This window comes from Lonchura striata, chromosome 13 (assembly GCF_046129695.1).
Source record: "Lonchura striata isolate bLonStr1 chromosome 13, bLonStr1.mat, whole genome shotgun sequence".
Classification (NCBI taxonomy): Eukaryota; Metazoa; Chordata; class Aves; order Passeriformes; family Estrildidae; genus Lonchura; species Lonchura striata.
The window spans coordinates 20,481,740-20,503,101 of record NC_134615.1 but is presented as its reverse complement, the minus strand read 5'-3'; the positions used below and the strand labels follow the sequence as shown (position 1 = coordinate 20,503,101).

The 21,362-nt window shown below is 45.1% G+C and overlaps 1 protein-coding gene across 1 annotated transcript; it reads right to left on the bottom strand.

Annotated features, from left to right (window-relative positions):
• Nucleotides 1-1,076: 1,076 nt before the first annotated feature.
• WFDC1 (WAP four-disulfide core domain 1) lies at nucleotides 1,077-19,694 on the bottom strand. The gene is made up of 7 exons (XM_021541075.3): nucleotides 19,369-19,694; nucleotides 12,051-12,246; nucleotides 10,318-10,401; nucleotides 7,806-7,946; nucleotides 5,875-5,916; nucleotides 4,494-4,568; nucleotides 1,077-3,689 (listed from the first exon to the last, which is right to left on the bottom strand). The coding sequence occupies exons 1-6, from the start codon at nucleotides 19,486-19,488 to the stop codon at nucleotides 4,510-4,512; spliced, it is 642 nt and encodes a 213-aa protein (XP_021396750.1). The 5' UTR covers nucleotides 19,489-19,694; the 3' UTR covers nucleotides 1,077-3,689; nucleotides 4,494-4,509.
• Between the last annotated feature and the right edge of the window lie 1,668 nt (nucleotides 19,695-21,362).

Genomic DNA, 21,362 nt, shown 5'->3' with positions numbered 1-21,362 from the left:
CTACCCTGACAGCTGGTGCTGCCTGGGGCCATCTCAGCCACCCCAGACCTTCCCAAAATGTCACAGCTGCTGTCCCCTGTGGCTCAGCTGCAGGCAGTTCCTCTCCCTGCTGTGCAGGACTCCTGCCCCTCCTGATGAGCAGGTAGAGCAGGACTGGGTGGGTGGAGCAGGTGGGATGGTGGAGGCTGGGAATGGCCCAACCTCTCCTGTGCCAGCTCTGTCCTGCAGTGGGCACAGCTCAGCTCTGACCTTCGCCTTGCTTGGCTTCTCCACCCTCTGAGGCTCCTCTGAGCTGCCTGAGCAGCTGCTGGTGCAGCCCAAAGCACCTGAGCTGGCAGCACCAGCACTGCCCAGCTCAAAGAAAGGTCACTTCTCCTGGGGCACCACCCCCAGCCTGCCCAGGGCTGTGCCAGTCACATCCTTTGGACAGAGACATCATTCTGTCTCTCAGGAGAAGCACAGAGAGAAGAAGAGGAAACAATCTTTATCTCTGCTCCTTTGTTTTGCCCATGTGGGATGTGGTGTGGGGATTGTTCACCTGCAGTGATGGCTGGGTTGGGTTCTGGTGAAGTTGTTTGGGGTCAGTGACCAGTGGGATCCAGCTGTGGCTCGGGCTCTCAGCAGAGTCACAGTTGGAGTTAGAAAGGTGAGTGAGAAGTATGTAGAATAGGATAGTATCTCTTTAAATAATATATTAATGTAATATAGTCTAGTTTTAATAAATCAATCCTTCAGCCTCCTGATCTGGAGCAGACATCATCATTTCTTCCCTGAGTCAGGGTTTGCTGCATTTTTACTATACAGGGCTGCACCTGCCCCTCTGTGGGCAGTGCAAATGCCAAGAACTGAGGGTCTGACCCAAAACAGGGGCCCCTCTGGAAGGGGACAGGGTGTTGGTGTGTTTTGGGGTCTATCACCTCCCTTCCCATGGACAAAATGACTTTTGTCTCCCTACCCTTGCGTTATGTTCTCCCAACAACTAAAATTTAGAAGTTTTCTCCTTTTTTTTTTTTTTTTTTTTCTTTCCATAATTCAAAGCTGGAAGCACACCAAGAAGACACGACAGAAACTCAGCAGGGTTGAAAAATAGACTGGTCACTTTTTATTGAGCACCAAATCGGAACCTGAACGGCACAAACCAGGGAGGGCTGCCCAGATCCTCGGGGCTGTGGGAGGCCGTGGGCATTGCAGCACTCAGAGGCACACAGGAGGGTTATCAGAGCACCAAACACGCTGCAAAGTGGTCATGAAAATGTTAAAAACGTCCTACACCAGGCATTCCTACTGTGCTGCTGATAAAGCACCTGTTTTTGGAGAGAAGAGCAGCTGAGGACAGCTCACTTGCTCTGTGTTTTCATTGCAGTGGCTGAGTTTCACATTTCAGTGTTTCGCTGTTGAAAACACAACACTTTGTCAAGTCCCTTCTGTGGCTTTTCTTTCTGAGTTTGACAATTAATAACTTGAATTAACTTGGAAAAAGCCCCCTGAGAATTATAGCACCACAAAGAAGGGTGATGGCTGTGAAACACCCAGTAAAACGGAAATTCATCATCAAATTATTAATTTGTCAATTTTCTTTTTTTTTTTTTTTTTTTTTTGTTTTGTTTTGTTTTGTTTTGTTTTGTTTTAATTCCTTTTGCAAGCAGAAAATACCTGTCCCACCCAGGAGGTCAGGTGGTTTGTAGCTTCTGCAGCTACAAAGAAAACAGACACTGAAGTGAATGTGTCCACTTTGGGCTGCTTTGAGAGATTAGGTTGAGATCTGAAGTTTTAATCTTTCAAATTTCTAAATGCACACCACCAGTTTCTCCACTAGCTCCTCACAAGGTTTTAGGAATTTTTTAGTTTAAAATAGAACATTTTGGCATTCACCCTTCGGGGCCAGCAGTGATCACTGGAGGGTTTTGCTCATTTAATCAGAATTTAATTTTTTCCTGCAGGAAGTAATGCTGAACAAAATCAATCCATTTCACTCAGCAGCGCTGAGGAGCGAGGCTGCAGTAGGATAAGTGACAATTTTTCTGGTCTGAACACAGATTGGAACTATAAAATATAGATTGGAGCCTGGATAACCTGGTCTAGTGGAAGGTGATGAGCTTCAAACTCCCTTCCACGCCAAACCATTCCACAATTCTCTGCTTCTGTGGCTCCTGAGTCCAAGCAGGAATTAAGATCTCACTGTAGGAAGGTGTATAGGATAAAATTCTAGAAATAGCTCTGTCCAAACATGGTGCTGCATTTAATATCTTTGGAAAAAAGTGAGTTCAGCAAATGAAGATATGTAAGAATACGTGGAGCCCTTCAGCTGTTCCTTTGCTCTGAAAAGCAGCCAGGACTGTGTTTAGAATAGGAAACAAAAGTGCAGTTTGGCACCTTCCCTCTCTCCAGCTGCAAATGTGATGTGCAAAATATCAAGAGTTTTATAGGTGTCTTGGATTTGGCTTAAATTGTTTAGTGAGTGGAAAAAAAATCCTGTATCTTGTGAGTGGAAGCAGGCACTTGTATTTGTGAATTGGGCATTTATATGCAGTGCTACTACTGTGCAAATCAAAATGCTAATTTCATGCATGCAGATGGGGACATGGAGCAAACGTGGCTTTTCTGCCAAACAGTTCTGGCTGGTTTATCACAATAAATGCAACTGTCCCTTCAGGACTGCCACAGGAAAGGAAAACCTTAATAGAAAACCTGTTTTCCATTGTATAATGGTAAACAGCTAAAAGAAGCTGTGAGGCCCAAATACCAACATCCAACATTAAAGATTTAGGGAAATCAACACAAAGGTACAGGACTCCTGAGGAGCAGTGGCCCACCTCCCAGACAATCCTTTTCAGCACACAGATTTATCCTGGATTTGATTTTCGAACACATTTAACAAATTATCCAGACTTCAGGCCTCTTGCTGAGGTTTTGCAGGTACAAGCCCACAGATTTAGTGAGTATTAACTGTGCTGGCTAAAAACAGCACATTACAAAACCTGGCATGCATTTGTGTGTCTGCCTGGATATTGTAGGAAGGAATCTGTTCCATTATTAACTCTCAATCTGCAACTCAGCAGACTGAGGAGAGGAAAGTAACCTAAAAACGTTTATAAAGCTATTTTTGCTCCTAGCTTAAACTTCCTCAAATTCTTAAGACTTCAGGTTTGGCCATTTAGAATGGGTGTCAAGCCTGGTTTTTATCTGGGTGTAAATAGGAAAAGAAGAAACTTGCAGGTTTCTTTGAATTTTAAGCTGATGAAAAGGCTCCTTTAAAGGGGTTGTTCAAGACAGTCAGGCACTGGATTTGGTCCAGAGAACCTCTTTAGTCTCACCTATTTTAAAGCAACTAAGGTATGATATTTAGGCAGAATTCTGACATTGCTGGGTTGTGTTCACAGGCCTGAAATCTGAATTGGTCACACGACAAGCACATGAAGGGCAGCTCTGTCAGCAGCCTGACCATGGCACTGTGGCTTGCAGGGATCCCTTGGAGGTGTTTGCATTTCATTTGTAGAAGGGCAGCTGATAAGCAGTGTGGTTTCCTTCAGGGGATTGCATTTCACCCCTTCCTGGTGGTCTTAAAATCTGGACTCATCCTGTTCCTTGGATAATGAATTTTTTGGTCAGTGATGGGCAGGGATCACGGGGTGCTGGAGATGTGGAGATCTGGGACCAGAAAGCTGCTGGGTAAAGACAGAGTGGTCCAGCTGGGTAAAAACCAAACAGCAAAAGAAAAAAGAAAAAAAAAAAAGAGGAATTAAAATATTTATCCTTCCTAGGATGTTTGCACTGAACTTGTCTTTAAGTAGCTGAGTAATCTTAACACCAGCCTGACGTAGGTGCAGAACGACACTGAGCTGCTTTGTTTTCAAAACTCCCATCTAAACCAAGTTGATTTTAAAGTGAAGCTGAAAGTGTTGAGAAAACCATCTTGGGACAGAACTTTTGGTGTAATAAATATTTCCATTCTTGCCTATTGCAAGGCTGATAAAACAGACAGAGCTTTTGCAGTTGGCTTGGCTCTGGCCAGATAAATGTTCCTTTGCTCACATGACTGGGTGCCACTGCTCAGCACAAGCGTTCACACACAGAAAATTATCCCACAAAACCCCCCTTGTGCTGAAGTATTTGCAATACTGACCCTTTTTGCAGTCAGGCTGGAATAAACAGCTTTTTAATTTGTCTGGCAGGCCCAGTTACACCTGCATTAGAAGAAGCCCCTAAACACAAAGTTTAAAGTCTTAAGGAGCACCAATTATTTTTCATCCTAAAAATCACTCCATCCTCTATAAACACCCGCAAGGCAAAGGTTCTGCAAAGAGATCAGGTGGTGGAATGAGAGTGTTTCATGCACCTATACAGGATTTTAAGGTGCTGTCCTTACTCCAGCATTTTGCTTAAAGGAAATATCACCCTCACACAATCGTTTCTTTGAATAATTGCATTCTAAGCAGCATTCTAATTGCATTCTAATTTCCAGCCAGCTTTCCCTTTATTCACAGGGCACTTACCCAGGCACATCTTCAATTAGCCTAAATGCTTCTGCTGGTTTTTCACATAGCCGACCAAATTGTTGGAATTGCTCCCTGTAAAACAAACATCAGCAAAGTCAGGTTTTGGGCTGGGCTGTGGCAGTGGTTTCTAGAGGTTCTCTCAGCAGTGCAGTTTATAATTTCTTGTTAGTGAAATAATCTCACAATTATGAGTTTGGTAGCTTTTTATTAGCAAGGCACAAAATGGTTAACTAACTCTTGTTGCAAGGTCTTTTAAAACAAAATTATTTAATTAAGAAAGGACACTTAGATTATTTTTCCATTTAACCTAATAACTGATCCTTTGAAGCCCACAATGCAGACTTTTCTGTCCAATCCCAAAACATTACTTAAACTCATGAAGAAGAAGGAGAAAGAAGGTAAAGAACAACTTGTCTCTAATCTAAAACTTCTATCTTGCTTCATATTTATTTCTATATTCTAAAACCCCAAACCCTAAGTTTTTCACTCTGTGATATCACACATTTCTAACTAACTATATACTCAGTAATCTCAGTACAATAAATCCATTTTTAAAGTCTTCTCCACAGCTTCAGGTCAAATGTATTGTTCTCTTGTGGGTCTGTGCCTTTCAGTACAGAACTGTACTGAAAATTCAGAACTGTACTGTCTAAAATCCTTAGCATCCAGGATTCCAACCTATGGTATCATTATTTATCAGAGAGCTGGGCTAGCCCACACTGGAAGAGAGCAAAGAAATCCTCTCATGGTTTTATCAGCCAAAGTGGCCGAATTTGGCTGTTTGTAAATTTTATGTCAAAGATGCTGTTTGGTTATACCTGAATGTCACTTCCATTCTGATCCACATCCAAGAGGGAGGAACCAGGAGCTTTGGAACTGTGACAAAGATGTGGGAGATGCTCCTGCTTTCTGTGAGCCCCAGATTTGTGAGAGGGACCTGACACCTCTGAGGGAATTCACTGGCTCCAGCCATCCCTTATCTCTTACCACAGCCCAAGACCTGCTTTTGACAGAACTCTGTGTTCAGCTGCAAGGAGCCCTGGGGCCAAGAGCAAAGCTCTAAAAATATGCTTAAAAATAAAAATAGATTATTGGACTGGGTGGTTCCCCTGGCAGAAGACCTTTTAACTCATTCTGTCAAGGCTGAAAATTCTGGTTCTCACAACTCCACAGTCAGGACATTGTAGATTTTCAAATAAGATCTTCTGACCAAGGCATAGAGAGTTGAACATAAAGAATCTCTTTTTTTCTATGTACAAACCTTAATTTCACAAGGAGCAAATTCCCTGTAAGCATTGCAAAAATGATAAAGCTTAATAACAACAACAACCACAACCACAACAACAACAACAACAAACACTTCATGCCAGCAGCTTACCAAAATATTCCTTGTAATACTTATGCCTCAGGTTGTGTCCATCTGGAAAAGAAGGTACATGGTGAGAACATACCCAGCCAGCTTTTATTTTTTGTGTTAAACTCTGGCCTTCGGTGTACAGCACAGAGAAATTAGAGATAGGGAAATAATAACCTCACAATGAGGGAAATAAAAGTCCTCTGTAGCTGAAGTAATTTGGGTTGCTGTAAAACTCTTATAAACTGCTGAGATTACTGAGCTCTGCGGGCACAACCCATTTGCCATAAGAGTGGGAATTGTCACTAGCATTTTATAACCTTTTCAATAGCTACAAGTCAAAGAGCCAGAGGCTTTCCCAAATGAAATAAAATTTGGGTAACAGTTCAGACCATCTATTAGTATTTTACATAATTCAAGTTCTAGCTATTTTCTTCTGTTTGCCACTTATATAATTATCTAAGCCCTTAGAAATACTTCATGTCTAGGATCCCCACAGTTCTACATTATGTTGGTTACTATAAATGTTATAAAATAAAAGGTTATAAAAGAGAGGATTCAAAAGCCCTGGAAAAAAAAAACTCTCCATCTGTTTTGGAAGCAGCTCAGAGACCTGGTTTGATGCTTCCCCTGGTTTTTACAGTGACCAAACAACAAAACTAATGTCTCATGTCTCTGCATTGAGGTAATTTGTAGCCCAGTGCCAGTGTACATATCCTACCATTCAATGAATATCTAAACATGTTATAAGCTTTCCTGGAAAATATTTTGGCATGTATGAAATTATTTTTCGGGCAAATGCGTCAGCAGGATAAAGGCAACAAAGTTTTGGATGCAGAAAGCAAAGACAGAAGACAAAACTGGAATTTAAAACTCAGATTTCTCACTGAAGTGTGCAGTAACTTATAAATATTTTTAGTTTTTGTGCTGTGTAGTAACAGCACATGCAGACACAGTCCCAGAGGACACTGGCACAAGTGTATTGGTGTCCTGGTCCCTTCCTTCCTGGCTCTGCCCTGCAAACATCAGCATGCAGGAGAAGTTTTTTTCCATCCAAGAGAGGGGGGGAAATGTGGGAAATGGACTTGTAGAGAATTCTCCAAGCCTGACAGAAGGCTCACACAGTGTGCATCTGTATGCAGACTTTGAGACAAGAAATGCTGACTTAGAAATGCCATGGAGCAGGACAGGCACTGCTGAGAGAGAAATGAAGCCAGAAACAAGTTTCAAAGTGTGGCCTTGCAAATAAGACTGGATACTTTAGAGAAATAGAACTATGAAAGATGCATTGGAGTAGGACCCACGAGGGGTAGTTTTAGATTATTTGCTTTAAGGCATTTACAGCATGGTGTGGTTAAAGCTGATAGGCCAAGAAACGCTTATAATGTATTGTAATAAATAAAATAGTTGGCTTCTGATTGTGATGGCACGAATTATAACATCTGTATTGAAGTATTCCTTCTGATGAGACTGAAAATGGAATAAAAGTTTTTAAAACACCTCTCAGCTACCCCATGCCTGAGTTAGAAAAAGGCATAATCCAACAGAGGGAGGGTTCCTGCAGGAACCTACCTGAAGAAAAGGCATAATCCCACAAAGGGAAGTTTCCTGCACTGATTTACCTGAAAAAAATGCATAGTCCCCCAAAGGGAGGTTTCCTGCAGGGACCCACCTGGGAAAAAGCATAATCCCACAAAGGGAGAGTTCCTGCAGGGACCCACCTGGGAAAAAGCATAATCCCACAAAGGGAGAGTTCCTGCAGGGATTTAACTGCAAAAAGGCATAATCCCACAAAGGGAAGTTTCCTGCAGTTACTACCTGGAAGAAGGCATAATCCCCCAGAGGGAGGATTCCTGCAGGGATCTACCTGGGAAAAGGCATAATCCCAAAAAGGGAGGTTTCCTGCAGGGATTTACCTGGGAAAAGGCATAATCCCCCAGAGGGAGGGTTCCTACCTGGATTGCCCCGGAGCTTGATGCACTGGCCCCTGTTGGGGATGCCCTCGGCCGTGTTGCCCGGGTTGATGATGTGGCACTCGTAGCCCGTGGGGCAGTGCAGGGGCTCGTCCCCATCCTCCGTGGTGCTGCAGGCCTCAGCTGCAAGAGAAACCTGCAGTTGTGACCCCCGTGGGGACCCCAGCACGGCCACCACCCCCTCTGAGGCTCCTTGGCACGAGGGCAGCACGGGGCTGGTCCCTCCTGGCACAGCTCAGCCCTGTTCCCTGCACATCCCACCCCACAGCCCGCTGTGCCACCCCTGCTGTAGGGTTTCAGCTTGTATGTTTGCCATGTATTTGTAATCCTGCAAGTCTTTAGTGTGATGCCTTAAGTTTTAGCTTCTGTATTTTGCAGGTTCTGTACTGCATTGGTGTGAGACTCTGAGCTTCGTAGAAATTGTTAGAGAGTTCTGTTCACAGTTTAGTCAGACACAGCAATCCTCTTCCAGCCCAAGGACCAAGGACACCGTTGTAGTTTCAAGCCCAAAAGGTATAAACACCAGGGAATTGAGGAGAGCAAACTGGGAGGATGGGACTGCATAACCTGCAGCTGTAATTGGACAAATAACCCCAATATGGAAATGGACCAAAACTTATAAAAGTGTGAAAACTGTATGAAACCCATCATCCATCTTGGCTGTTGTACTGCCCAAGATGTATCCATTGAGGCCTTTTAATAAATCCTATTTTATTCCTTTAACTCTGGCCAGCCTCTGTTCCAGGTCGCCTCATTAGGCATCAAGTGTGTAACTCTGAACTCCATGTCCAGGGTGAGCTGCTGCTTTCCCATTTTGGGCAGACAAAATTCCTCTCCAGCCCTGGAAATCAAGGACACCTCACTGCCTCAGCCCTGAGAGATGGAAACAAAAGTGAGTTCGGGGGAGCAAACTTGGGGTAAAAGACTTCATACCTGAAGATGTAATTGGAAGATTAACCCCCAATATGCAAATGGACCAAAGTTATAAAAGAGTGAAAACCCTGTGATCTGCTGTTCATTTTTGGGTGTAGCCCCTGGGGTGCCCTAAATGTACCTGAAGACCCTTCAATAAATATAAATAAACTGATTTTTATCCCCTTAATTTTGTCTGACCTCTGTTCTTAGGTAACCCAGAAGCCATCCAGCACTGCCCACCATGCAGTATGATCCCCCATGGGATCATCAGGGGTAAGTGTGTCCCACTCTGGGCTGGGTGAGGATTGGGAATGTGAGCAGGAAGCTGGCAGTGTGCTGCTCTGTGCTCTGCTCCACACCCATAACCTGTTGCTGAATCCAAACCTCAGGTGTGACTCACTGCAGGGTCAGGCAGTGCCACCCCTGTCCCAAAGAGAGGTTTCACCACTTTGACCTGGGACAGGCAGCAAGTGCAGCTCAGAACGGGAAGGCAAAGCAGATTTGGGCCAAGTGTTTGTGGCCATTACATGTACAGACTCTGCAGGGCCACTCCTCCCTCTCATTTTTAATTTCAAGTAGCTCTGCTATAATTCTCATGCCATGACTGATGGTTCTTACTTCCATAATTACTCCCTCAAGCTCAGATGAAGGTGTTCAGATAAGAACAAATAATATAAGTGTGACAAGGATGGATGAGGAGGAACCTATTTTATCTTATTTCTAGCTGTGCAGCTCAAGTGAGCTGGAGGCAGAATTTTCTCTTCAAGAACTTGGAGTTTCCATAATAGATGAGAGTTGAAGCTCAGCGAGTCTAAAATCATCTGTGTGAGACCAAAGAGAGGAATTTATTGGCACTACCTGGATCTGACTAAAGCTGATCAAAAGCTGGGTTAACTTTTCCATGTAAAACCCAAAAACTTCAGGTGTCCATACATCTGGGAATGCCTCATGGAAGAAAACTTCTCTTCCCACCTCCCCATTCCTTCCTTAATTCAGTTTTAGGTGTTGGAAAAAAGTAAATTAAAACCCCTTTCCCTATGGGATGAACCTGAGAAGCTCAATCTCATTGTCAGTCTCCAAGCTTAGATGCCCCAGGTTCACGTCAGCTTGGCACAGCTCTGCTGCACTTTGCCAGGGCTCCTGTCCAAATTAACTTCAGATCCAAAAGCCACAGCCCCAGCCCAAGGCATCTGGGTGATGAGGCCACTCTGGATTAAAGGATCTCCCATTCCAAGTCCACCCACGGTCTATTAGGAAGCTGGCAGAAAATTATGTGTGTGATGACAAAGCCTTTTTCAAAAACAAAGATATATCTCTAATTATTTGAAGAATGGGTACAAGCCCAGTCCCCTGCAGCATTCCTAGTGCTCTGCTAGATAATCCATATCCATAAAAAGTATTTACTGTACCAGAAAGCAGCTCCCAGCACCACACTGAGTTATTCCTGTGGAAACTCCAGACAAATACCAGCAGCCCCAGCAGCCCAAGATCCCAGGCAAGCTCTGTCTATGAGGGATTTATTCTCCAGGTATTTGTGTGATCGTGGACACTGCAGAGAAGACAGAAAAATGTCCCGTACCTTGTAAGACTTCCTCTGGGCCATCCAAAAGCCACCCATTGCCTCCCAGCCAGCGGGGTTTGGGCTGAACCAGCCAGTCCAAGACTGCAGAAGAGAGAAAGAAGAGACCACAGTGTCATGATGTGGCAGCCACAGGGCAGAGTTATGGAAAAGTCATGGATTTCCTCTATGGGCCTGTGAGGAGGCTGCCTGATGGATTGATCTGATTTGGATTTATATTCATGTTTTGGTTGTCCCAGTGGAAAGGGAGACATGGATGTTATCCAGGGCCACAAGAAGCTGCTGTCCTAGAGGCCCAAGCTCTGAGAATGGCTGCTGCCCATTCTCATTCCCACAGCAGGGGATGGTGAGCTGGCTGCCTCACCTCTGTCAGCACTAATTCAGGCCAGGATTGCCTCTTTTGCCTCTTTTCCTGAATCTAGAAACACAGGAGCACAGAATGTGGGGTTTGGGTTGGAAAGGACCTTAAGGATCACTTCACTCCAATCCTTTGCCATGGGCAGGGACACCTTCCACTATCCCAGGATGCTCCAAGACTCATCCAACCTGTCCTTGGACACTTCCATGGAAAATGCCATCCCAGGAAAACAACTGGCCTTGAGTGACTTCCACAATTCATCCAAGTGGGAATTTTGCCACACCAGTTTGCCTGACTATTGTAAATGCAGGTGAACCTGGTGGGAAGAAATGCTGATGTCTGACTCCAGCTCAGAAGGTTGAATGATTTCTTTATTATAACTATACTATAATACATTAATATACTACTTAAAGGAGATACTAAAACTACAAACCTACTTTTTCTAACTACCACATCTAACTCACAACTCGTGACCCTCTCTGAGAGTCCAGCCCCACGTGGGTTGGTTTGGCCACCAGGCTCAAACAATCCTCACCAGAATCCAACCAAGCACTCACCCCAGGTAAACAATTCTCCAAACACATTCCCCATGGGAAAACAAGGAGCAGAAGTAGAAATTGTTTTATCTTTCTTCCCTCTGTGCTCCTCTATGAAAAAATCCTGAGAGAAAAATGTGCCTGCCACACCTCTCCTTGGACACTTCCAGGGATGGGGCATGGAAAATACCATCCCAGGAAAACAACTGGCCTTGAGTGACTTCTACAATTCATCCAGGTAGAAATTTTGACACACCAGTTTGCCTGTCCTTGGACACTTCTAGGAATGGAGCATGGAAAATGCCATCCCAGGAAAACAACTGGCTTTGAGTGACTTCCACAATTCATCCAAGCAGAAATTTTGCCACACCAGCTTGCCTCGGACACCTTTATCACTCATCAACCTGCCAGAAACCACAAGGGCTGAAAAGAACTCAGAATCACAGAATCACAGAATCAATCACAGAATCACAGAATAACGCGGTTGGAAGAGACCTCTAAGATCATCAAGTCCAACCTACGCCCTAACACCACAACCAGACCATAGCACCAAGTGCCAAGTCCAGCCTTTTTTTAAGCACATCCAGTGATGGTGATTCTACCACCTCCCTGTGAAGACAATTCCAGTACTTTATTATCCTTTCAGTGAAAATTTTTTTCCTAATATCCAACCTAAACCTTCCCTGACGTAGCTTGGGACTGTGTCCTCTTGTTCTGTCGGAAGATCCCGACCCCCACTCGCACTCAAAGCTCCCGCCCCGCACCCAAGGCGCGTGAAGATCTCCAGCATCCCCTCCACGAGCCCCTCTGTCCCCCGGCTGCCCCAGGGCCCCCTGTACCTGGCGGGGGCTGCACGGACTCGAGGCAGGCGTAGATGCAGCCGTTGTAGCAGCAGCGCTTGTGGCGCTGGCACTCGGCGTCGGAGCGGCAGCTGGGCACCTCGCAGGCGCGCTCGGGCAGGCTCTGCGGCGGCGGCGGGCACCGGTCGTTCTTCTGCTGCTGGGAGCTGTGAGAATGAAGAGGGTACTCATAATCCTTTGCAAAGAGAAGAAAAGGAAGTCAGGTTGGGCGTGAGGTGAGTTACGGAGCATCCCGCCGGAGGATGGTTTCAAAGGGGGTTTTTGAGCGTTCGGTTCTCCTCTCGGAGAGGGGAGATAAGTGTGCAGCTCCCCCTGCACTGTGGGATCCCTGTTGGAGAATGGTTGCAGGAGAGGGGTCATGGATCAATGGAACAGTTATACATTGATAACTCTGTCTAAGACCCCAGAATCAGAACCAGGCTGTGTCTGGCCTGGGAACAGAGCTTGGGAAATAGGCTCTGTGTCTAGGTCTGGGAAACTGTACAAGGTCGGAATGAGATAATAAGGACGAGCATATCCTTGGAGATTTGCTTGTACAAGAATAGGCTGTGTGACAAGATGTGCCCAGAGAAGATGGGATGTACCAGAACAACGTGACTAGAGATGAGAAACTTGGCTTAAGAAACAAAATTAAGCCACAGGCAGAGGGAAGACAAGCACAATCAGTATGATTGATAAGCAAGCCTCATTTATTCAAAAATCCTGTCAGTTTATATAGGGTTTGCTACAAGCAAAGTCAGCAACAGCTCTCATTGGTCAATTTAAGGTGTTTGTTCTGTTTAGCCTACGTGCATTTACAACTATAGCCAGGTTTCTTAAGCCAAGTTTCTCATCTCCATAGTCACATTGTCCTGGTACATCCCATCTTCTCTGGGCACATCTTGTCACACAGCCTATTCTTGTACAAGCAAATCTCCAAGGATATGCTCGTCCTTATTATCTCATTCCAACCTTGTACTATTTCCTGGGCCTAGACAGACCCTGTACAGTTTCCCAGGCCTGGACACAGAGCCTATTTCCCAAGCTCTGTTCCCAGGCCAGACACAGCCTGGTTCTGATTCTGGGGTCCTAGACAGAGTTATCAATGAATAACTGTTCCATTGATCCATGACCCCTCTCCTGCAACCATTCTCCAACAGATCCCCTCAGTGGAGCGCTTTGGAAACACCAAACAAGCACTAAGTCATTGTCATTGCAATCTCCCAATTTATAATTGAGGTTATTGCATTGAAAAATAGGAGGTTTAAAAAAACAAATCCTTTAAAGTCTTTTATACTTGCCTGGGAAACTGAGAGAAAATCCCAGGCATCCTCATGATAAGGACACCAAAACACTTTGTTGGGGAAGCAGTGGAAATGAGGGCACTGTGCTGTTTTGGGGCATGGGATTAATGTCCTTGGTAGCACCTCTCTCCTCAGTGAGCTCCCTCCATCTCCATCACTTTGTCTGGACCAGAATTTATAGGGGAGCCTTTCAAGTTTATCCACAGTGGAGCTCTGGGCTGTTAAATTAGAGACTGTTTCTAAACCATGGGACATTCTGGGTGAGATCCGTGAGAGTGATGCCAGCTTGGTCCCAGAGAAAATGAGCCCATGTTTCTCTGCAGTGGAAAGAAGCTGAGCTTCTCCCTGCACACTGACAGGACAAGGGAGGTGTAGGGTGCATTAACAGGCCCAGGAACATTTAAGAGGCAGCATTCAGATATTTTTCACTCTGGGGCTGTTTTAGCAAGAAGCCAAATCCCTCCAGCAGAAAGGGGAATTACCCCAGCCTATTCTTTTCTCACCTGTGTCTCATCCACTCCCTCACCTCTGGGCTGCAGAAAGTGCTCAGGGCACTCAGGTCTCAGATTTATTAACAACCCTTTATAAGTTCTCATAAAATCACAAGTGGATTCTGGATTTGCACTTTTAAAAGAGATCAGCATCAAGCCAGGGGTGTGAAGTGAGCTCTGCCATGGCCTCACAAGCAGGCTGGTAAAGTCACAAATACATAAAAATATGTGTAAATATACACTTGGCCAAATCATTGGTCTGTTACAAAATCAGTGATGAGAAACTGGGGTTGTTATTCCAAGAATAAACATGGTACAACAGTCTCTAGGGGTTTCTAAGAAATTTCACCACCAGACCATGGAGAAATTTGAGGTGAGGTTGTTAGTGTTCAGGAACACACATAATCACAGGATATGATTATCTGCAGGTGCTTTTATTGAGAGCTCTGGGAATCAGGGGTACAGACCCAAATCTGATTCCGACATGGTTTTCAAGCTGAACGTATTTTATATTCTATCCTTATATAACTTACATATTAATTATTAAGCTTATATTGTTCTATTGTATACATTGACTTTATTCAAGCATGAGTTTCTCGTGATCTATCTTAGGCCCCTGATCACAGTTTCTCATTATTTTTCTTATGATTAAACAGTAATTATATTTAATTACTAAACAATCATCACATCTAACAATTATATAATTTATCATGTACTAGCTACACAGTGCAGTTCTAGCAAGGTACAAGGCCTTCATGTACCTAGGGTATTTATTTTATTTTTTTTTTTCAGGGCCTACTAAGCTTAATTTTCCTTTTAACCCTAAATCCCCATAATTTTAAAACCCTTTTACTATCAAGGTTGACATCCCTCTCTACATCCTGCTCCATCCTTATGCTGTAACTCCCAATGCTTTGGGGCATCTGTCCTTTGACAACAGCCTGTTCCCACATGGATTCTCCCAAAAGCTGCCCAAGGAGAGGAGTGTCAGAGGAACAGAGAATTCCTGATGTTTTCACTAATGGCAGTCTCCTGCCCTGTTCCCAATATCAATAAAAAATTCCTGCTTTTTCCTTTAAAACTCTTCTGTGGCATTGTTTTCCCATGAACTGATAGGCTGTTTAAACCACTAAAAAGGTTTGGAAAAACTCAATTTTGATGATGTTGTCCATGCTGAAGGTGCAAGCTCTCATATTTGTCCATTCCTCAACAGCTGCAAACACTCCAAATTTGAAACATGCTTTAAAATCAAAGATATTTAAAATATACTTTTTTTTTTTTTTTTTCCTGGGGTTGCTGGATTTTAAATAGAGAAAAATGTCATACCAGCTATAATTTTGGGATATAAGGGAGCACCAAACTGTATATATAGTTTTATATATATAACTATTTATATATACATATATATACATATATATACATATATATATATAGGGATATAAGGGATCACTGTGCTATCATTTTGGGATATAAGGGATCACTGAATAATAAATCTGTACAGTTCCAAACACTGAACAGGTCTCCTTGCTGGAGGGAGTGTTCATCCTGGAAGCTCACAGTTTACTATTCTATTTGAAAGGTCATCTGCAGACGGAAATGGGACCAAAATCATACTGGCAAATAATGGATACACAAAAAAACCACCAAACAATTACTGCAGTTGCTTCACAGATGATTCAGAAACCAAGAAGCCAAAACTGCAATGAACAGCTGGCTCCATGAATGAAATTTCCGCTGGGGAACAATATAACAGTTGTAGCCAAATAACTTTGTACCTCCTGACCTCCCTGCTCATTTTCTCTGGTCACCTATTGCTCCCAACTCATTGTTTTCAAAATAAGAATATTTTGCTTATTTGGTTCAATAAACCCCCTTGTTTATGGGTGCATAAGACAGGATTCCCTCCTCCCCCAAAATAACCTGGGTAAGGATGTCTCCAGGTTTGAGTTATAAGGTTTTTTAAAAGCTCTCCCAGAATTCACAGTTTGGCTCTGATTTATTATTTTTGCAGATTGTGACGACAGTCAGAATTTCTTTGCAAATGTTTTTCAGTGCAGGAGGTAAATTTGTGTTTCCCAGGGCGACTTATTTAATAATTTAATGACAATATCTGCCTTGGAGATAGAAACAAAGTAAGGGAAAAGGTTCAGAGTTCAGCTGAGGAACTCTGAAAGTCAACAAAGATGAGGAAAAACCTGGATGGAATCACCCAGTCTCAGCCATAATTTCAACAGTAACTGAGGGATGCAGTCTACCTCCCAAAAATCCCAGATCTATTCTGTTATTTGTGTCTGGGACTGGTCCCTGAGCTTGTGTCAAAGCCCAGTTCTCTGCTAATTCATGTTCTGCATGGTGCCCCTCGAGGTGACACATGAGGTTTATTCCAGCCTCCCAACACCAGCTCTGGCCCAGGTGTTCCCAAACACTGGCCATAAAACAAAAACAAAAAAACATAAAAGCAAACAAACAAAAAAAAACCCCAAAAAACATCAATCAAACAAACAAACAAAAATAAAACCCCACAGTCAGAGGGAATTTTGAATCCTCCACTATTTTCATTAACGACCTGGAAAACCATCCACCAGTGATGATCAAAGTGGCAAATATCAGACTGAGAGCAGCTTAAAGACTCTGAAGGACAAGACCAAAGCAATAGGGATAATATTCTCCTGTTGTTAGCTCAGGATTTGTCATTTTGGTTCTGCTGTTTGCAGTTAGAAGGACACTGCAGAACTGGGGTGGGCTCCAAGAAGATGCACAATAATGAGTAAAAGGCTGGAAAGCAGGAAATACAGAAAAAGGTGTATTCAGAAGGAAATACAGGAAAAGGTATATTCAGAAGGAAATGCAGAAAAAGGTGCATTCAGAAGGAAATACAGAAAAAGGTGTATGTGCATGTGCAGGTTCCAAAGGGGAGGCTGAGGCTGCTCTGCTCACAGGTTACTCCGAGGATGTGGGGGCCAGAACTCAAAGAGGGTGATGATTTATGGCAGCTGGCTGCTGGGGGGTAAATAAATTGTTGGAAGAACATTACAGCAGCTGTGAGGAATTCTTCATTTCTGGAAAACTTTAGAAGAAGGCTGGGATTTTTCTAAAACACTTGCTGTAGTTGACAGTGGAATGAAATCCAGACTGGCCCAGTTTTTCCCAACAGACATGATGGGTGTTTTATGATGAACTGAACCCATTCCCAGGTAGCACCCTCCTTCTGCCCCTTGGGAACAGCCCCTGGAGGTTGGGGGCTGCAAACACCAGCTGCAAATCACTAAACTTGACAAGTATCCCTCTGGAAAATATATGGATTTGTTTTAAAGCCCAGCTCTTGCATCTCACTGTGTCGGACAGGTTTTTCTCCTCGTTGCCATCCTTCTTTCTCCCTTCTCCAGTCCCATTTGACCCCTCCTTGCCAACCAGCACCTTCCTCAGGGTGAATGAGAACCCCCTGTCAGCTCCTCATCCTCACGCCTCCCCATCATTCTGCATCCTGCATTTTTCTGGATGCACTCCTCCAGCTGTAGGCTGAGATTTTCTGGGCTCAGCCCACACAAAGCCGTGTCCTTTGGGGTGCCTGTGGCCCATGTCCCACCTGGCTGCACGTTGCCATCAGCACCTCCATCTGCCATCCCTCTGTCCAAGTGAGTCACAAATCAGCTGCTCTGCCCCCAGACTTTGCTTTTCCAACTGCAGGGAACACACAGCATTTGGTAGGAATAAAAACACCCCTCTGAGGAACCAGAGGGGCTGCCAGAGCTGCCTCCTGCTGCAGGAGAGGATGGAGAGCAGACGCCTTCCCCCTGACAAGGCTTTGAGGAGGAGAACGAAAAGTGTTTTCTGTTTTCCCTGGATCAATGTTTTTATCAATATGAGCAATTCTAGCTGAACTTGCCAGATCAGTAGCACCTGGATTCAGGGCTGCCAGGAAAAACAGCCCTTTGGAGAAGTGCAGGTTGAAAGGAGAGGATATATCCCCCAGGGGATCTGGCTGTGCCTTGGCAGGGCTCCTTATCTGAAAATCAACATGTAAATTCCTCTTCTGCTCCTATCCTGTCTCTCTGGGTCATTCATCTCATAGTTCCTATTAATTTTGAGCTTCACATTGAAATATGGCAGAAGAACATCCATATAAATGCACTTGCCAGTGAGTGATTTTGCAGGAAATGCAGCTCTTTACATCACCATTTTCCAATTAAAGTGCAAACCAGAGGATACCCTATCCCAAGAGAGGCTATAATGGAGAAGATTACTTAAAAAATCCTGAGGTGCCTTTCAAAAATCAGCACAATGTTTTCTGCACTATTTCAAGGAGACATGACAGAATTTGGTTTGCTCATCGGGGGCAAAGGATGTGTGTCACAATTCTGAGTCAGCAATTGCACAAACCAAATGTTGCCATGCATAAACATCACTCTAAAAGTCATGGGCACAAAAACATCCTTTTTGAATTAAAAGCTGCAGAAAACAGATGGAGGGATTTGCCTGTGACACCAGGGTGCTGTTTACACACATGCAATGGTTGGAAGATGCAATCAGACCTGAGCATAAGAAAATAAATTGTTTGGGGCTTGCACCCAAGCAATTCAAGGGGCAGAAAAACCTTGGCTTAGTGCTGGTTTCTAAAGGAACTTATATGGATCAAGTAAAAATTTCAAATTTATAACTTTTTTTTTTCTTTTATAAACAGCAGGTCCCAAACCTCAAACTATCAAATTCTTTTCCTTATTTTATTATTATTTTTTTTTAAATGCAATTTCCTCTGTGGCCATCTCTGGCAGTGGTTTGGCCCAGACACACCAGGGCAAGACCCAGCACCATCCCCTCCACTCGCTGCTGTCCCAGTTCCAGTTCCAGTTCCAGTTCCAGTCCCAGCCTCCTGCAAAGTGGGTTTGGAGGCTGTGCTCAGTGCCCTGTGGAGCTGCAGGCTGCCCTGGCAGGCACAGAGGGTGGCACCCAGGGTGTGCCAGGGCGTGGGCAGCAGCCCTGCTCGCAGGGGATGTGCCGGGCACAGCCTCGGGGATGGATTTCTGGGATCGCCCACTTCAGGGTGATGGGCACGCCGGTCTGGCAGCGTGGGGCCGAGCTCTCTGTGTGCTCCTGGGATTTACATGGATGGATGGATGCCACCATCCCTCCCCCCAGCACACTTTTACCCAAAGTTACCCCAAAAGGCAGCGCAGGAGCTGCGCAAGGAACTCTCCCTGCTCCAAGCAATAAATCCCATTATCTTCCTGCCACGAAACGTCTCCCCGGAGCCGCAGGGTTTGCATCCCCCTTCTCCCCGGTCCCTTTTCCCTGGGCAGCAGTGCCGGTGCCATCCCAAAGCTCCGTCCCTGCTCCCAGCGCTCTTCCCAAGCTTCCCCATACAGCAGCTAGGTGGCAAAAGTTTCGCACAGCCTGGGAAAACTTCCCGCATCGCTGTGACACAGCGCCAGCCCGCCGCTCCAGACACTCCTCATCCCCAAACACGTCAGGATAACTCCCCCTTTTCTCCGCGAGCATCCCCCGAGCCCACCGGGCCGTACTCACATCGTATTTCTCCGTCATTTTCAGCAGAGCGCGTTTCCAGAGAGCCCTGGCACAGCCCGGCCCGGGCAGCACCGCCAGGGCGCACAGGGCTGCGGCGAGGATCTCTGCACACAAACGCATCTCCGGCAGCAGCCCCGAGCCCGATTTTGGCAGGGAGAGGTGCGAGAAGGAGAAGAAGGAGCCCGGCAGCTCTCGGGATGCGGGCGGCTCCCAGGCTCGGCAGGGAGGGAGGGAGGGAGGCGGGGAGCGAGGGCTGAGCGCTCTGAGCCGCTTTTCCCTGAGCGGCTTCTGGGAAGGGAAAAGGGAAGGGAAAAAAAAAAAAAAAAAAAAAAAAGAAAGAAAAAAAGGAGACCAGAGGCAGAATCCGGGAGGTGCCGTTGAACTTCTCTCGGTTCGATCAGGTTCTCGGCTCGCAGGTTCGCACAAAGCTCACCCTCTCCTCGGGTGATGGACGGGAAGATTACTTGGAAAGATTATTTTTAGACCTTTGTTCTCAACATCTGGCATCCTCCGAGAGCCCCATTCAGAGCCGAAGCGTGGGATCAGATGACAGCTGCCGCAGGGGGAAATAAAGGTCTCGGAGGGGTGGGCTCGGCGGATTTTTGCAAATAGTTCACCCAAACTTCCCAAGAGGCCGGGCTCTCCCTTTGTGCGCTCCCTGCTGTGGGTTTGCATCACTTTGTCTCGACAAAGTGAGAACTTCATCTGGAGCCCGCTTGGGGGAAACGATTTAACAACATGATAAACATCCAGGGGCTTTCCTTAAACCAAGGTGACGCTGGTTTGCTGAAAACGATTTTGGGAAGGGAAAGACCGCTAGGAAAAAATAAATTGGGGTGTGGAATAGGGAAGGAAGGTGGTTTGGAAATGACATGAGCACGCAGAGAAAGCAAGGAAGGGGACATGAGTCAGGCTGTGCCTGACAATGGGAGCGACGGAAGGAGTGGACGTGGGGTTTTGGACATCTCCATGGACATCCAGGGCCTGGAGGATGGGAATGCTCGTGGAGTCAGGCTGAAAGCTGCCCAGCATCCTGCCTGGGATGGAGACAGAGGCAGCTGTTACATTCTTGTGTATAAATATGTATATCTGCTTGTATCTGACTGTAGAAACATCAGGAGGGCTGCTCAGGCTCGCGTGTTCGCACAAAGCTCACGCTCTCCTTGAGTGATGGACAGGAAGATTACTTGGACAGATTATTTTTAGACTATTTTTATATTATTTTTATGAACCAAATGTGGGGGCTGTTTGTTTTATAATTCCCCTGAGTTTCTCCTCCAGCAGCTTGTCCAGCCTCCACCTGAATGAAGGAGGAAACAGAACCACAAAAGTCATCAAGATACAGACATTAAGCCCTGATTGCCTTCACTTTAGCTCTGCTGAGCAGAGAGGAGCCCTGCTAGATGCCTTCATTTATTTTATATCCACTCTAAAATGGGTCTGCAGAGGAGTGAAGGAGTTATACCCTGTGGATACACAAAAAAAAAAAAAAAAAAAAAACCACTTCCAATTACTCCTTATACCTGAAAGCTGTGGAAATTCACTTTGATCCATGCCCAAATGTCAATAGCTGCACGCTGGTGGAAGCCAAAGGATTTTGTCTAGAAGCTTGCCAGAATATGATAATGGGAACCTGAAAAAAGAGCAAGGTGTGCCTTAAAAAGCTTAGTATTGAAGGGAATATATTTGATTTATTTAGAGTTGAGGTTCCTAAAGTTTTTCTAGCAGTAACTGTGCTTTGGGCAGTTCTCTGTATATCTCTACTGCTATTAAAATGTTATTTGGAACACAATCTTCTCAGTTCATGCCAGGGAATTTTGCTGGGAAGTAAAACCAGGGATTCCTCTTATGGGGAGAAAGGGAATGAAGAGTTAAACTGGAAAGGGTCACCTCCCTCACAGCTGCAGAGGAACAGGGTGGGGGATCCCAGTGGGACAGCACAAATGCTGTGACTCTGCATGGTCTGGGATTCCCAAAGGAGCTGTGCAGATGCA

Excerpts from the sequence above, each read along its gene's own strand:
- WFDC1 (XM_021541075.3), bottom strand. The coding sequence starts at position 19,488 with ATGCGTTTGTGTGCAGAGATCCTCGCCGCAGCCCTGTGCGCCCTGGCG. Across the intron at positions 10,402-12,050 it reads GTCCGTGCAGCCCCCGCCAG|TCTTGGACTGGCTGGTTCAG; the intron begins GTACAGGGGGCC and ends TCTCTTCTGCAG. Across the intron at positions 4,569-5,874 it reads GTATTACAAGGAATATTTTG|GGAGCAATTCCAACAATTTG; the intron begins GTAAGCTGCTGG and ends TTTGTTTTACAG.